This window comes from Mus caroli, unplaced genomic scaffold, assembly GCF_978045245.1.
Source record: "Mus caroli unplaced genomic scaffold, Mus_caroli_1 scaffold_1, whole genome shotgun sequence".
NCBI classification, from domain to species: domain Eukaryota; kingdom Metazoa; phylum Chordata; class Mammalia; order Rodentia; family Muridae; genus Mus; species Mus caroli.
The window spans coordinates 174,073,307-174,091,462 of NW_028227256.1; the positions used below are offsets into that span (position 1 = coordinate 174,073,307).

Below are 18,156 nucleotides of genomic sequence, written 5' to 3' on the forward strand. Positions count from 1 at the left end.
TCACTCTTCATGGTTTTCTTCTCCTGATGCATCCCACCAAAAGCCAGTGTCTGTGATGTGGTACAAGACACAAACAGTTCAATGCCTATCTCATGAGAGCTCTCCCCCTTTTTTTTTCCTTGTGTTTTCTTAGTCTCTTGGAGATCCTCTCTTGGTATTGAATGTTGGTATTGAGACATTCTCAGCATAAGTTTTTGAAGAGAATTTTAAAGTTCAGATGATAGTATCTTAGCTCAGAAAACAAAACATAAAAAACAACAAGACACATGATCACTGAAAACCCCTTTTCTATACCCTGGCCAAATATTCTAAGCATTAAAAAGGAGGACAGAGGGATGATTCCAATTTAGGAAACAGGAAATATGAATGAGGATATTAATTCCCAAGTAGAGGGCTAGGAATTGCAGCTCAGAGGCAGAGTCCTTACCTAGCACACACATGGCCCTGCGTTTATTCTTCAATGCTTCAGAAAGATCCTAAGTCTTACAGGAAGAGGTTGATGTTCTGATAACAGAAAAGGTATAGAAATACATCCATGCACATACAGGCATATATACATGCACATGAGCTCACACACAGAGACACACATGCACACACACCTTGAGATACATCATAAAGTCACTGTGTCACTTGGTATCTCTGCTATTATCTTATTTTCAGGATATAAACATTATATATGTGAGGGCTATACTTGAAGATGTATCTGAAGTTTTTTTAATATAAAATTTATTTTATTGTAATGACCTCACAAATGAAAAACATCATGCAGCTGTATCAAAGCATGGACTCAAACACCTAATCCAAAACTCGATGCAGCTCGATGAACTTCTACACAGTTAGAAAAGCTACTTTGAAGCTATGGAGCTTGGCTTAGGATTTTACAGGTTTACTCTCAACTACATGTTCTATGCACTTATCAATGACAAGAAAGAAAAGAACCATGACAGAGTTAAAACTGGAAAGCAGCCAGTGTTATATCCTCTCTTGTGATTCAAGTGCGTGTGCCCTGCATTCTGTCCTATTGTCACCTAAGAGTACCCTTTCTAAATATTATACTCTACCCAGGCTTACCTCAGCTTGCACATATACATTAAAGACTAGAATCAGTTCTAAAGATGTTTCAGCCTCATCAGAACGTGTCCATTGAGCTTTTATTGGAAATGTTACATAACTGAAGACTTTGCTCTCTGGAGCCTTGTGAGATTAGACTTAGTTAAACCAAAGAATACTTAATATTGTTTTTAAGTCTCTAAGATCATATTAAGAAGGAGTAGGGAAAATACAAAACAAGCTTGGAGAACTCTGGTACACCAGAAAGTAAGGGAAGGTTCCAAACTGAAAGTCTGCAGGCATGTCCAGGGTCAGAGAATTCAGTCTTCTGCAGGTCTCCAATGATCAAAGTGGAAAGACCTTAAGGAGCAAACAAAAACTAGATGATAATTCCAGTATTAGAGAAACACCAGGTGCTGGGAAGATGACTCAGCGATTAAGAATGTGTACTGTTCTTGCAGAGGGCCCAAATTAGGTTCCAACATCAACATCAGGTGGATCACACCCACCTGTGACTCCACCTCCAGAGGAATCTAATGCCTTGGGCCTCTAAGAGTGGCAGCACGCAAGAGCACAGATTGACACTAAGACCCAAACATGCATGCACCTGTACCACATATATGCTTACTCAAAGATTAGAATATATCATTTTGACCATATAAACATAGATGAGTTCTACCAATGATAACAAAAATTGGACAAATGAATATTAGAGGGAAAAAAGATAAATCTCCCTAAAAATATATTGAAAAAATAAATGCCATTTCTCTTTATTCTAGGAGCTGTTGAATGTGGGAGTTTGGGACTTAATTTTGGACACTAAGCATGAAAAAAAGAAAAAATTAACAATGTTACAGTGAGAAAACTTGCCAGATACTTGGGATTTACTCAAGGGGCCAAACGGAAGATAGAGCATAAGGCAATTTTGAAAACTCGTGTTGAGTTCTGTAACTAATGCCTGCCATGGAGTTGCAGGATAAGACAAGAGAGCTGTGTTAATTCATCTTGATTGTCAATTGAGAATCTCCCAGCAGACACACCTCTGATCATGTCTGTGAGGTTGTTTCTATGGGGATTTAACTGAGGAAGGAACACATCCTGAATGTGGAGAACACTATGTCCATGGCCTGGTGTTCTAGACTGAATGAAAAGGGGGAAAAAAGAAGAAATGAATTGGCAATGCCTTCATCATTCTCAGCTTCCTGACCACAGATGCAACATGACCACCCACCTCACATTATAGCCACCACGGAGCTATGCCTGCCACAACTTCTGGCTGCCACACCTTCCAGGCCACGAGGGTAGAGTACTCTTAAAACTGTGAGTCAAAATGAACTCTTCCTATCTTGTACTGCTTTTGACAAACATGCAACAGCATTTTTTTTTTAAAGCAACAAATATAGGCACCCAACCAGACTTTGGGATTATGGGTTAGGAAATGTCATTTGAGTTCTGAAGGACAATTAAATCATAACTGACCCAAGAGAAAAGACTAGTTGTATACATCACAATCTTTCATAGCTTGAAGTTAGTAATGAGCAGGTACTGGTACCTAGTGATGATCAATAATAATATTGATAATATGGATTGAGACAATACCAATGTCTTGGGTCCAACAAACAAAACTGAACATGACAGAATTCCGACTCAATGAGTTTTTTGAAAACTGTTCTGTTCATTCTTAGATTCTTAATGTCAACTGGAATTTCTGGGTCATTTCTGGCCCAGAAATGAAACAATGAAAGTGCTTCTTCCTAAGACACTCAATGTATAACCCAGCACCAAGACCTCAGAACTCTTAATTGGCAGTACGTCTTATCTGTGTGCCTCTTTGATTCTTCCAACACTTCTGTGATTTCTTTGGTAATTCCCATACAGATTCCTAAAAGAATTAATACCAGCCTCTTCAGTTCCAAGCACCCTCTCATAGCAGTCCAAATAGACAAGGTAGCTCGCTGGGCTCTCACTTGCTTGGTCTTCCCTGTTGCCTCTGAGTTGATTTACTCACTCGCTGCTGACTCCTTCACTGGTTTCAGAACCAGCACTCCTAGGTTTCCAACTCAGACTAAGGACCAGTAGCCCCCCAGGAACCACTGAGTTTCTCAACACCAGATTGGAACTGCTGAGGCAGACCGTCACTCTAGGACTCCAATTTCTGAGGCATGCAGCCTCCAGGATGAGCAACTAGAGGGTTCAGTGGCTCTGAGGTGTGATTCAGCTGTTGGCTGTCTTTACTCTATTTACATAGTTAATTTTATAAATTCCTGAATATGTTCATCCCATTGGTTGTTTTCCTCTAGAGAACCCTGACTAATACATAGGCCATCATCAGAGGACGTCAAGGCATGAACTGGAGCAGAATCCACGGAACAAGGCCACATACAACTACCTTTGTTAGACAGCCCAGACCTCCCAGATATTGAGAAAATGCCTCACAAACATAGCCACAGGCCAATTTAATATGGTTAATATTTCAGGTGTGTGTTACTCTTGCCAAGTGGCTCTATTTTGTGTCAAGTTGACAAAAATGTAGCAAGTACAGAAGGTCTTATTGCTCAAGTCCCAATTCACTGAGCTCCTGGAGAGACCTTGGGAAGAATTTATCATAGCCCTCTAGTAGAGGTGGTAAATAAACGTTCAACTCAAATACACTTTAAAATGTGTACAGGGTAGCATAGCAGGCTGAACTGAGGTGAGGGAAGGACCCAAGAAGGAGCCACAGGAAGGAAGTGAAAACAGGAGTCATCTGTGTTCAGAACCACTCACTATTCAAAAAAGAGAAAACATTACTGGCTCCATAGACCCCTCCCTTTAGACTCACTCCAGTCCTCAAGGTGGTCATTAAAATTTTATCTCCCTAACTGAGATTTGTCTGCTTGTCATTATAAATGGAATCCTACTGTCAGTATCTGACTCCTCCTTCTCATTACTGCTGTGTCTAAATGAGGCATCCACAACATCACAAGCCTGTGCAACAGATATACATGTACCATCCCTTCTCACAGCAATAAATTATATGGTCACTTAGCTATGGATAGATATTGGAGATGCATCCTTTTGGATGCCATTAAGTTAATGGTTCAGTAAGCATTTTTGTATATCCTTGGTGTACATGAGCATACATGTAATTAATACACGCATTGAATCCTAATCACTGGGACACAAGATAAACAATACACTTAATTTTCCTTCTTCTATCATTGCTCTATGAATTAAAATCTTACCAGGAGATATTGAGGTACAGATGATCTTTATTTTCATTAACATTTCGGATACTGTCTACCAGTTTAATTTTAGCTGTTCTATGGTTACGTAGTATAAGACCAAACCTATGCATACTTTTGGTATCTGGTAACAAGTGTCATTTAGATATTCTTTTTTGTTAAGTTCCTGTTCAAGTTCCATGCTCATGTTTCTTTTGGGTTGTCTGTTTTTTACTGATTTGTAGGTAGGTGTTCTATATATTATGGATATGAACCCTTTGTGGCAGTATAAATTGAAAATATAGCATTCTAGTGTGTGACTTACCTTCACCCTCTAAATGTAATTTTTTCCAGAAATAAAATGATTAATTTCAATGTAGTTGAGTTTATTCATCCTGATAAATCGAGATTAAAAATACTAAGACTTTTCCTGGTCCCAGTTAATGAAGTTTTTTTTTTTTCTTACTGATTCTAGAAGTTTCATTGTTTCAATTGATACCTTAATTCTATAAGTCACATTAAACTGACAACTGTTGGTCATTTGAAAGAGAAATCAAAATGTATTTTGTATGTGCACAGGTCTATTCCTATACCTTCATATATATCAGTTCATTTGTTTGTTCATCCTCTGCCAAGACCATACTCATATTAGTTATTTTTTAGGTGCTGCGATAAAATCCTATGACCACATCAACTTATAGAAGAGTTTATTTTGGCTTATGGTTCCAGGGGGCTATGAGCCCATGATGGTGAAGCAGAGGAATGGCAGGAGACAGGCAGGGCAGCAAAAACAGTAAGCTGAGAGCTCACACACTAACCAATCACTAAGCACTGACAGCAAGTGGAAATGTTCCATCTTTAAGATCTTAAAGTCCCCCTTTAGAGATACACTTCCTTTAACAAGGCCACATCCCTAAACCTCCCCAAACAGCACCACCCACTGGGGACCAGGTATTCAAATCCATGAGCCTATGAAGCCATTTTCACCCACACTGCCACAATACTGAGTAAGTGAATTCATCTTTATTATACATGTTGTTGTCCATAATCAGTCTCCTTCCTGCTTCACCACTGTCTCATCTGCTCTCAAACAAACCTCTGCTTTCCATATAGACTTCAGTTTGCAATACATATACAGACAAACTTGCTGAAATCTTAATTAGGAATTGCTTCTGCTGGGAGATTAAAAAGAACCTTTATATTAAACTTATTCCTAGTGTTGGATATTTTATGATAATATAAATGATACCAACTCTAATTTTACGTTGGAATTATTTTTAGTTCTTAATTTTACAAAATGACCCTTTATCCAGTGACCCTGACAAGTCCAAGGACATTGCTAATTTGTTAAATACGTTTGTAGCTTACCTTGAGTCTTTTGACGTTCACAGTTGCACTGTCTGCTAATAACCAATAACTTCCTTTTAAATTCTCATTTTAAGTATCTTTTTCTTATCTGATTGTGTTACCTGTCAAATCTAATAGAATTATTAATCCATATAGGATATCTATAGTTTATCTTTGATTTTCAAATGTGGACAATCAGATCATTTGGCAACAATAACAATTTTATTATTTTCTTTGTAATTTTTATACTTTTTATTTCTTTTTCTTGCCTGATTGCATTGCCTATGAGTTTTGATACATTGATGAGTAAAAGTATGATATGTGCATCTCTCACACAATCTAGGCAGATAATTCTTAAAATCTCACCATTACATAGGATTCTTCTTCAAGAAATCCATTATCAGAATATTAAGGTTGTTTGTATTTCTCTCTGAGAATTTTATCATGTTTGGATTCTTGTTCTCATCAAATAATCAAATGCTTTACTTTTTCTTCATCTGTTATCTTTAGGGAAGTCAAGGGACTGGGAGCCTAAAACAACTAGTCATACCACTCCTGCACACAGGCGCAGAGAGGAATGAATACATACACGCCCCTCTTCTCCTTTTCATCCCCACTTGCTCTACTCTGACAAAGTCTAAGATCCAAATCCAGAGAACAGTGCTCCCCACACTGGCTGGGCCTCCTCACCTGAATTAATGCAATCAAGCCAGTCTCCCACAGACGTGTCACAAGCCATCATGGTCTAGAAAATTCCTCACTGAGACTCTCTTCTCAAGTGATTCTAAATTGTGTAAAATTAAAATTAAAACTAACTACCACAGTTACTGAGCCCATCTATGTACTTTTTTTCTACTAGTCTGATAATGTGATAAATTACATTAATTAATTGTAAAATTTTTGTTTAAACTTTATATTATTGGAGCAAACTCGTTTGTCATGCTATATTATCAATATCCAACAGTACTAATTACTTATTTTAAACTGTAATTTATCCCATTCTAAACAATGAGACCCTTGACAACAGTATTATATTGTTTTGCTTTTTCTTTATTAGTCCCAAAACTATAATCATATTGTAACTGTACTTATAAAACTATAAGTAGGTTGCCAAAAGGTATTCTAGCCTAGTCTTTGTGTATTATTCAGGTTCAACAAGTTCATATTTTTTTAATTGAAGCCCTCACCTCACAGTCTCCTAACAATGTTTTTCGCATAAAAGACACTCTCAGCAACTGTGCCTCTACAGATGAGATTTTTTATGGTGGTTTTGTGTTTGCAGTTACCATCTTCCCAATCTAAATCTTCAGGCCATTTCTGGATCTAATCTCATAGCTTCCTGCGAAAAGGACAGTGGTCAAGCTCATTGACAGTAAATATCACGTCCACAGGCTTCCTATGTTCTGGAGAATAAAGAAGCACATTTATCTCTCAGTGGTCATAGCATCCATCCTTTGGACTGAACCTTATACACAGGTCAGTCGAGAGTGAACTTTGTAATGAAGGTAAGGCTACCTGGGAAAATTTGCCAGTCTCCATTTAAATTAAGGGCTAGGTTTGTGATGTTTCAAAACTTTACTCATCTTTCCATGTTTAAACAAAAATTAGAATGTTGGGTCTCATAGCACACACATCCATCCCTAGAACAAGAGAGGCCGAAACAGTAGAATCACTTGCAAGTTGGACTATGCTGAGAGTTTCAGGACAGAGGGACTACATGATGAGCCAGAGAGAATACTGGGAGAAGAATGAGGAGAAGAGGGAGGAGAGAGAAAGGGGAATAGAAAGAGGAGGGGAAAGGATGAGGAAGAAAGGAACAAATTACATACCTTTTGTTTAGAAGGTATGTATGTATCTGTAAGCATGGCAGTTTGACATCTCTGCTATACCAAGACATTTATGTTTCATCTTAAGATTTCATTGCACAACTTGCAAAGGTATGGACCCCAGGTACCTCACTGCCCAGATGTTGCCAGCTCAGGTGACGTTTTTGGGGTGAGATTTTGCCATGCCGTCCACCTTTCTACCTGCGTACTATCTCCCTGTCGATTCGGTATGAGAACATATATTTGCTACTGTCACACACTAGAGGCTGAAAACCATTATCAGATCTCTTGAACCTTCAAGCTAAAACAGAAACACTAAAACCTGTTCTACATGTGTATGCCTGGGATAGATGCAGAAGTCTGTAAGAAAAACTTAGAAACACTAGCCAGAAATTAGTATTTTTAAACTGCTAGATAGATGGGGAGATAAAGCTTCAGTTCGATAATCTTGAGTTTCTCAAATTCAGTGTAGTGTCCCGGACCATGGTTAAATCCAATAATCAATAATGAGCCACACCCAATACAGTTTAGCAGTTTAGAGAAAACAAAACTTCAAAACAAGCTGTTGCACTGATCCTTAGGGAAAGAAGTCCATTAGTGCCAAATACATGTTAACCGTGGCTGGGACAAGGGCAATATATGGACCCACTGATATCCATTAGAAGGAGCCCTTGAGACACCTAATGTACCCTTCTCGGTGGCTGAGTTAGAGAGGCAGAGAACATCATCTCTGCCCAGATTGTCCGTTTCTCTATCTAAAAATCACAAGGACTAATCCTGATGAACATCATGGTCCTTTGGGATTCAAACAATCTCTATGTTTGGTTGATTTTTAATGGAGCATTTTAAAGATTCATCCCCTGGGGTTGACTTGTGTCTCCATGCTTTACTGATTGGCTCAGTGGGGCACAGTACTTTCATGGGTGTGCTCTGCAGGACATTAATGGCATTATATAACACAGGCCTACACCACGGTGTAGGCTTTTTAGTCTATTCTTTGCCCACCATGTGAATAATTCACTGCAGGAGACAAGTGTGAACTTGACATTTATTTACTACTTCCTGGTAACACCAACAATTAAAGCAAGTGTAAAACACATTTAGAGGACACAGTTTTTTAAGTTAAGACACTAGACCAAAATACAATGGTCACTAAAAGTGAGAACATTAGAAATTATCTTTTATTCTTTGTGAGTGTGTATGTGCTTGCCTGTATGCATATATGAAAGCACAGGGGTGCATGTATGTGGCCAGAGCTCAATGGTAGGTATCTTCTTTAGTCACCCTTCCCCCCCCCCCCTTTTGAGACAGAGCCACTTAGTGAGCTTCACCAGTTCATCTAGAATGACTGGCCAGTGAGTTCTGGAGACCTGTCAGTCTCCATCTACCTCAGCTCTGGAATTACAGACACATATTGCAGCTCTAGGCTTTCATGTAGGTGCTAAAGATCCAAACTTGGGTCATCTTCATGCCTGTGCAGTAAGCACTCTACCCACAGAGCCAGTCCCTGGTCACTTACTCATCACCAGTCTCCTCTTCATCTCTCCCCTTCCAGTTTAAAGAGATTCCATTGCCAGTCTTGCAATTTCATCTCACTGGCCACAAGCCAAGAAGGACACAAAGGTTGTAAAGAGCTGTAAAGCGCTGGTCTCCACTGTGGGAACTAAACGGGGGCTGGGGAAGGAGGAGAAAGGGAGGCTATCCCATGTCTGGCCAGAGTTCCTCCTATGCTCTGGGCAGACGGACATGGGAGGGCTGCCAGACGCCTTCCACTCAGCCCCGGGTGGGCATCTGAGCCACTGACCCCACTCGATGGGGAGTGACCAAGGGGAAGCCCCGACTGGGGGCCCGGGGCAACACCCTGTAGACTAGGGGTTACAGGAGAGAGAGCTTAGGGAGAGAGGTTCCCATATAGGCAAGAATCTGCGCAGTGGGCCTTGATGAGCATAGACTGTCTATGGTTTTAGAGCTTTATTGTAGAAAGGCAGGGGGAAAGAGAGAAGGTAGAAAAGAGAGAGAAACTGGTCATGGCCAAGAGGAAAGAAGAGGGAAATGAGAGAGAGAGAGAGAGAGAGGGAGAGAGAGAGAGAGAGAGAGAGAGAGAGAGAGAGAGAGAGAGAGAGAGAGAGAGAGAGAGAGAGAGAGAGAAGAAAGCCTGGGGAGAAAGAGGGAGAGAGAGGAAGAGAGTGAGAGGAGAGAGGGATAAGAGCAAAAGAGTGAGTAGTGAGAGAGAAGAAGAGAGAGGAGAGAGGAGAGGAGAAGACAGAGAGGAGAGAGGAGAGCAAGAGGAATGAGAAAGTGAGGAGGGGCCAAACAGCCCCTCTTATAGTGGGCTGCTTTATCTTACTGTTGCTAGGTAACTGGGGAGGAGTTTAGCCTGAAGGTCAGAAGTTTGGGGCGTTGCCTACATGACTACTAACCATGCTTCTCTTGTGGAGGCTGAGGGAGGCTGTAACTTCAGCAGGAGCCAGTCTGGGAGACATGAGAGAACTCCTTCCATCCCATGTAGGTTAATTATCACCACTGGGTCCCGGGGTTCTGACCTCAGCTCGACTGGAAACCAGACTGTCTGTGTATAGCCCAATGCCCAACACTCCACTGCATTGGGCATCAGAGATCAAGAGAGGGCAAAGAAGTCAGATGAGAATGACCAGGCAGGTGCTAAGCAAAGAGCACCTGGAAGAATAAAACTCCCAGAAAACCAGACAAAGACTAGAAGCATCTTTAATGGCCCAAAAAAGGTCTTTATGCTTTGGGGCTAGGACTATAATATGGACAAAGCTGATGCTAAATGTGAAAACTGGGAAGAGGACACATGCTTAAGCAGAGATCAGGGAAGACCAGAGAAGCCATTTTATCTATAGGTGTCTGCCTGATCGTCTAACTCAGTCCTAAGAATACACTGGGTTCTTCGTGGTGGTCCTATGGAGGGATAGGAAAAGATCTATTCCCTTCCTTTTTGGTTTTTGACCTTATCCCCTTTTACATCCCTTTCAAGTGAACCCCTGCCATGAAACTTTCTTTGGCTAATAGGTATGGGCTATGCAGATGCATCACTTGTGGGTAGACACTTCCAGAGCCATCTCTAGATTCTCTTAACTTCTAAGCAGTGGGAGAAATGAACATTGGCATTTCCTTCTGCCAGGCAGGTAGACTCAGAAAAGGAGAATTCCTACCAGCCTGTCCAGATGAGGAGGGCGATAAAAATGTCTGCCTGACACATATAGGGCATCTGTTCCTGAAAAACAGACAGAGAATTCACCATTGAATCACCATTATAAATGCATAGCTTTTCAAATATGACTGAATAGGACATAAAGCCCTTCACCTATAGTTGTCTATTTTTTTTTTATTGAAAATAGAGTGAAATTCAAAGTCAGGTCTGTCTAACTAGAACCTTTATTTGCAACCAATGGACTACCCAGAAAACAAGGCAAAGCTTCCCTTTACCCGTATAACCTGGGAAGTCACACTGCTGGCATAAAACCGACAACTGGGCAGAGCAGACTCCTCTCACCCTCTCTCCAATAAAAAAAAATATAGCAGAAAGTTCAAGAACAGCATCCAGTGCCAAATGACACCAAATTTCATACTGTCCTCTGGGAAAATCAAAATCTTCAAGGGGACCCAACCTAGGGAGATTCCAGGGGTGGCTCCTGCCCCTGTTGCTTTGCTAAACCGTAATCCTTTATAATGTCCCTCAAGAAAATACTAGAATCCTACACCAAATAAGACTTTTATTGCTTCCCAAACCCATTGCTCTCTTAAGCCATAGGAAATCTGAAATAGAACAGGATGCAAAAACACTTTAAGCCAGCAGTTCTCAACCGGTGGGTCACAACCCCTTTGAGGGTCACATAGCAGATATCCTGCATATCGGATATTTACATTTGAATTCATAGCAGTAGCAAAATTATAGTCATGAAGGAGCAACAAAATAATTTTTGTGGTTGGGAGTCACAAAATGAGGAACTGTGTTAAAGAGTCACAACATTAGGAAGGTTAAGAAGGTTCTAAGCACCAAGAGCCTCACTTATAACAAGTAATAAAAATATTCCGTATGCAACCAAAACTTACAATTTTCTCAAATGTACAAGCAGAATTTGAAGTTCAGAGTTAACCATACAGATCACAACCTTCTTGCACATTCTAACCATGACTTAGGAATGGGACATTTCCCTACATATATTTCTGTCTTTCCGTTGGTTACATCAATGTTTTGAAACAACACATTTTGTAGCCCAGGCTGGCTTTGGACTACAGATCTTGTTGGTTCAGCATACTGAGGACTGGGGTCTTGGACATGTGAACCTATGTCTGAGCTGGTATTTTCATTCTGAGGCCCCAGGATAACCCAGAAATCACACTGCAGCCCAGGCTGTCCCTGCATTAGCACTACCCAGTACTGGGATTTTGGGAATTACTTACAAATCTTCATTTTATGTCTCAACTAACTAATGTAACCAAGCACAAGATCAAGTGAACATTTTCTAATCCAACTCATGTCACTTTCTTCTTGTATAGCCTGAGATTCAACTGATGTCTTTCAGACAAAGAAAGAGGCAACTTACTCTCACTTTTAGCAAAGTGGGCAGAAATGTATTATTTAACTGTCACTTTATACCGTGTTATTGACTTTCAGATTAAGCCATACCTCTAAAGTCTGGCTAGAATCCACACACTGCCACAATTCATCTTGGGGAATCCCGTTACTGTGATGACTAAATGTATGTGTCATTTGAAGTCATAATTTATTTATTCCATAAATATTTAGATTAGCTTTCAAAGCACCAAACGGCCAAGTAGGCTGTTTTCGGGCATATCATCTCCATCATAATTATTTCTACATTTTTCACCATAATAAAAAAGGGTGGTCATCTATCTGAGTAAACAGACCAGAGGAGTGATTTTTAACTTACCCTTGACTTTCTATGATACCTGCAACTTGCTTCCTGTGACACCTAAACTAGAGGTGTGTGGTTTATAATGAACTTAATGTGATATTTTCATGCTCTATGTTGTACCTATATACCAAGTTACATATGTTATAGGCTTTTAAATCTCACATACTGAAATATAAATTAATAGCAATCTGCCTAAATAACATAGCACACAAAACAGGATATACAAACACTGAGTGCTTGATTTCAAATAAAATGTGTATCTTTATATGACTTTGTTTTCATAGCATGCTTGTAAACACTAAATCATTAAAATGGCAATATTTCAAAGAGGCCAGAGAATGTACCAAAATCACTTGAAATAAAAGCTCCACTTCTAATTGAAGGCAAATATAGAACATACATCTCATATAAACATTAAAAGCCAAACAAATGATACTCTGATTTCAGCATTAAATGAGGCATATGACTTTTTTTTTTTTTTTAATGAATGCGGTGCTCTCTTTAGGACATCTGAGCGAAAAGTGCAGATGCTAAAATTACCAAACCTCCCCTTTGCTGCATCTCTCATCCTCAGGAGAGCCAAGCATCCTACACTCAAAGCAGAAGGTGAAGCTGCTGCGGCCCATGAGGTAGACCTAATACTTCGAGCGCAAATCAAACAGTGGAAAAAGCATTTCAGTATAATGCATGCAGCAGCGTTTGGGACTCCGGATGACACACTTGCAGAAGGTTGCGCTATTGATTTTCAGTAAGAGTGTGAAGGAAATGAGGCAGCCTAAAGCTGCCACTGCAAATGAACACACAATTATGATTAAATGAAAATAAAGGGTATTCTGTTACCACTCTGAGGCCTGAGGCTGGGGCTCATTTTCTCATGAGCATCCGGAGCTACAGTACATGAAGATGATAACTCTATCTATCCTCTATAAACTCCAGACATCACTGATCCTTTCCCCTTCAAGCATCATCCTGGAGTGAGCATTTTTTAAGAGCGTTTTAAAACAGGTATTGCTGTTGCCTTTCAAACAGCCAACTTGCACTGCTGCCCTAGCAGTCCTTTAGGAGCCAAGGCATCCTTTTGGTTCTCTCCAGGCAAAACAGAGCCTGTTACTCAACTCAACTAGGAGCTTTAAATACGGGCTTTAGAATTAGTCATTGGTATGACTTAATCCAGCCCTCAAAAAAGGCACAGGCTGTCCTTTGGGCTTCTAACAGAAATACTTACTTCCACGCTTCTTCCTAGGTACACTGTTGATGAGGCAAAGCTCAGGAAGGCTTGAGGGGCCAGATGGGAGTCAGGTGGTACAGCGCTGGGGGATTCGTGAGTTCCCAGAGTTTTCCATAATCTTATCTTTTATCATTATTGATGTGACCCAAACACCAGGAAACAGTCACATACCAGTTTGGATTCTGCAGGTCTGCTGAGGTTAACAGCAGTTCTCACCTACTGCTGGCCCCCCCGGAGGTTGAGGTTTTTAGTTTCGTTTTAACATTTGGTTAAGGGGATATTGACTGGTCAGATTTTTAAGTATGGATTCCCAAAAGTCCTTGTTGAAAGACTTGTTTTCTTTCTAGAATGGTTAGTCTTAAGGACTCAGCCCCAGAGCCAAAGACCCAAGACCTCACTGGAGAGAGAAGGGGTGTGGAGGTGGGGAAATCCACATCTCCTGGGTCTCACTGTTCAGAGTGCAGATTGCCTGGGACCTCTGGTCTGTCCTTTCTTAGTGCAGAGTCTCTCTCCACTTGGGCTCAGGTGGAGAGACTACCTAAAAACTCCTGCTAGCATCACAGCACACACTGCCAAAAGCTCTGGTTCATCAGCGACAACTTTATTGCAGTGTTTTTGTAGTTTCTGCACTGAGTAAAACAGCTTCAAAGAACTAGGTGAACATCCCACTGAAACCCTTCTTGTGCAAAGCCTATTTCCCCGTAATCAGCCACTCTTTTCACAGGTAACCCAAGAACACCGTGCACATAAACCTTACAGGGAACAGCCAACCAGGAGCTCTCTAGGATGCTGGGACTGGGGTACCTGAAGGGAACCTTTCTTTTCTCCATGCAGTTGAGTCATTAAGGCAAAAAGTGCAGGAGATGCCTCAGGGTTGACAAACTACACAAGCATCCTGGCCCTGAGGGCGGGGTGCCCGCTGGAGTCCCCACTAAGGGTGCCTACACCTTTAGTGCTTCCGTCGACCACCTAGCCGCCCCCAGTGCTCCCGGGAGGGAGCGAGTGGTCCTTACGTGTTCCAGTTTATCTTTCCTTCGGAGCCAGACGCTGGCGCTGTAGTCCTGCTGCTTGACACTGCTGTAGAAGTTCGCGCCCACTCGGGTCAGGCTGGGCGAGGGTTCCTTGGGGCGGCTTTTCAATCTCATCTGCTCGAAGCCCTCGTGGGGGGAGGCCGAGAGCCACTCGTGCTGCCGGATCTCCATCCTGACATGACCAGGCGGCTGCCCGACGCGCAACCCACTCGGGATAGGAGCAGGGAGCCGCCAGAGAGCGAGAGGCCAGGCGGGCAGTGAGATGGAGCTGAAGGAGAGAGAGGGGTGCACAGGGTGCCGGTCGCCCTCGGAGAACACGGGGTGCTGATCGTCCAAGGGGTGTGCAGCGTGCTGGCTAGAGGCACCAGAGCGGGGACAAGGGGAGAGGGACAGAGGCAGGAGGGTGTCGCAGGGTAGGGGATGGGAGAAGGGGTGGGGGAGGGAGCGGATGGGGGGACTGGACAAAGGGAGACCGGGAAGGAGTGGATGCCTGCTCCCGAGTGGCAGAAGTCAGGGTGCAGCGGAGGTGGCCGCGACGTCGCCTGCCGCTGCGGTCCCGAGCGGGAGCTCCGCTCGCGGCTGCTCCGCACCAACTGGAACCCGGGCCCCGAGGCGGGCGGGCAGCGGGGGTGGGGTGCGGTGGGAGGGGCCCAGCGGCCGAGCGGGAGCCCGCAGGTTGATGCAGTGAGCAGCCGCCCAGAGGCGAGCTCAGAGTCCGGCCGCCGCCCTCTGCGCGCGCCTTTCTCCAGCCAGCCTGCCCGCCTCTCCCTGCCCTAGCCCTCGCCTGCGCGGGTTCTCGCCGGCAAACCACCGAGCGGCTGGTGAAGTGAGCGCGGTCCGCGCGCGATTGCGGGCAAGACTCGGGAGGAAGATGCTCCAGGAAGCCTCCACCTCCGCTCCGCACAGCTCCAGTTCCTTCTGACTCCGCTATCTATCCTTGTTCTGAAAGTTCACTAACTTCCCACCTCGGGCGCCCAGGCATCTCATCCCTCGGGATGTGAACGAGGGTGTCCCTAGAAAATGGCTTAGAGGACAGACATATATTTTTGTGAACCTTGCACTGTACTTCATCCGAGGATGCCGCGATGCGATGCGTGCCTCTCCACTAACCAGGGTAGCCCTCTCCTGTCCACCTTGTAGGATCTGTCACTTTTTGGCTTTCAGGGTCCCGAAGCTGTCTGGACTTGATACTTCAGTAGAGGCCACCCAGCAACAGCCTACATCTAATACTTGGATTTTGTTCCTTATTTGTGTGTGGCTGACTCCTGTACGGTTCTTTCTGCAGCTTCCAGGCTCACAAGGGCTTTGCCATCAAGCCTAGTCTAAGACAACCAAGCCTGAGAATTAAAGTGGTAGTTAATAACTGAATCTTAAATTCCTTATTCTTCACTCTCCCTTTTAGTCGATGTCTGAAAACATCTTTTTGGTTTGTTGTTTTAATCAGAAAAATGAAACTTAACTATTACTAACAACTGCAACGTCCGAGTTTAAAAGCCTGGAAAGTCCACGTAAATTTGAGAACCACCCGGAGGGTTGGAAAAATCTGCAAGGGGTAAACTTATGTAGCCCTTGTCAATGCCTCCACACATCCCAGCCAACTTCCAACATTCTTACTCAGATGTTGGTTTCAAAGAAAGACATTCCAAGTTGGAATATGTCAAACTCGTGAAGATAAATGTCTATTCAGAGTGGCTGGAGAGGGCTATACCAGGAGGTAGAGTCCAGACTTTGCATGTCCAAGTCCTGGCTCACACAGTCTCTCCAAATGCTATGCAAAAAAATAATGGTTGAAATAGAATCCCGTGGGCAGACCATGTGAGGAAGAAACAACTGAATGCAAATAGACAATTTTCAGTCTTAAAGTCTAAGCTACGGGGCAGAGTGACCTATGGGCTGTAGTTAAACCTCACAGCTAATTCTGCAAGATAAATGTTATGAAGCCCATTTTCCAGTGAGGGATCTGTGGCTGAAGGAGAAACCACACTTACAAACACAAGTACCTAAGCCAGGCTTTTAAAACTGTGGAGCCTAGGTTTGTAACTCTTTGGTCATCTGCTTATCTAGGAAGGGCAAGGTCTTGTCTCCAATCCCTTCAACAATCGATTAAGAATTCCATTGTATAATACATTCCATTGTATAATATCTTCCATTTTAAACTATAATAATCTATCATATTATTCATCATCTCTGTTTTTACTATTACAATGTTTAAGTATGAACATACATTGTAAAGGGATACAATTAGATACAATGGATAAGCCAATTGCCTTTCTGGGAAGAAGACTTTTGTCTCTTCCTCGCAGGGATGGTGCTGAAGAGAGTATGTAACTTCCACACCTTGGCTTGTGATGGTCAACTCGGAGTAATAACGAAGTGATGACTTGTCTTAACACAGAAGAATTTAAACAAATGGTTTCCACATCAGGCAGTTTTTAAAGGGAAAATACTCTGGAAGTTTCTTTCACCTCCAGTTTTTCAGGACTGCAAAAGGAGTGTGTATCTACTGCTACGTATATGTGACAGTAAACTACTGACCTGAGCATTATCATTGAGGCACAGACAATGTCTGCTGTGCTCAAAAGCCATCAGGCCAAGCATGAATCTCTACAGCATCAGGGTGACCCTCATTAGTGTAGCACACCAGGCACAAAGTGGACTCAGTGAGTCTAGTAAGTGTGTGCATTTCTACTCACAGGCTTTCCTTCTAGCTTTGACTCTTATTCAAGTTTATTGTCTGTGACACTAATATGGAACTTCCCAATTGATGTTCAGAAGAACATTTTATATCAAATTCATTTTGATTCCAACTACTGGAAGGAAGAAAAAGATGTCTGAAGATGACCAGTTATATAGGATTGCTGCACTGGAAGAAATATTAAGAGAAGATTAACCTTATGCAACTCACAAATGATCCCCACAACATGTATTCCTGAGCATCTTCACAACCCTTTGGTCTGCTGAATGCAGTGTGAGTATTATACATAATTTACCTTACCAGCCCATTGGCTTCTTGTAAACTGAAGCCATGCATGATCCTTTACTGTGCCGATAGATCCTCACTGATGATCACACAATAAACCATGCAGAATAGACTAATGAATGCTAACACCCCCATAATCCTGTTTTGTTTCTTTTTCTTTGAGAGAATTGAAAATTACAATACTCAGAGTTTAGGGCCAGCTAGATGGCTCAATATATTAAGTGCACTTGCCACCAAGCTTAATAACTTGTGTTTGATTCCTGAACATGGTAAGAGACAACTAACTCCTGCAAGGGGTCTTCTGCCTCTACAGGCCCACCGTGGGACCCTCTCATTGCCCCTGTCCCCACCACAAAAGCAAAATGAATAAATAAAATACTCAGATTTTAGAACCACCTCCTTTAATTGCTTAGATATGACTTCCTCAGATTATATATTTGGTTTCTACTAGCTTCAAGGTCGTAAAATAAATGAGGGTGTGTCAGTCAGCTTTCTGTTACTGTAAGAAATACCCGAGGCAGTCAACATTTAGAAAGAGGAAAGGCTTTTTGGAGGGGGGTTCGATGTAGGAGGGCTCCATCCATGAC

At 42.3% G+C, this 18,156-nt stretch overlaps 1 protein-coding gene across 1 annotated transcript in view; it reads right to left on the minus strand.

The window, feature by feature from the left end:
- Pld5 (phospholipase D family member 5) overlaps nucleotides 1-14,944 on the minus strand; it is a 353,497-nt gene extending 338,553 nt beyond the window's left edge. Inside the window, exon 1 of the mRNA XM_021158929.3 lies at nucleotides 14,572-14,944. Coding sequence (XP_021014588.1) covers nucleotides 14,572-14,760 — 189 coding nt within the window. The 5' untranslated portion in view covers nucleotides 14,761-14,944. The remainder of the gene's footprint in view (nucleotides 1-14,571) is intronic.
- Nucleotides 14,945-18,156: the final 3,212 nt, after the last annotated feature.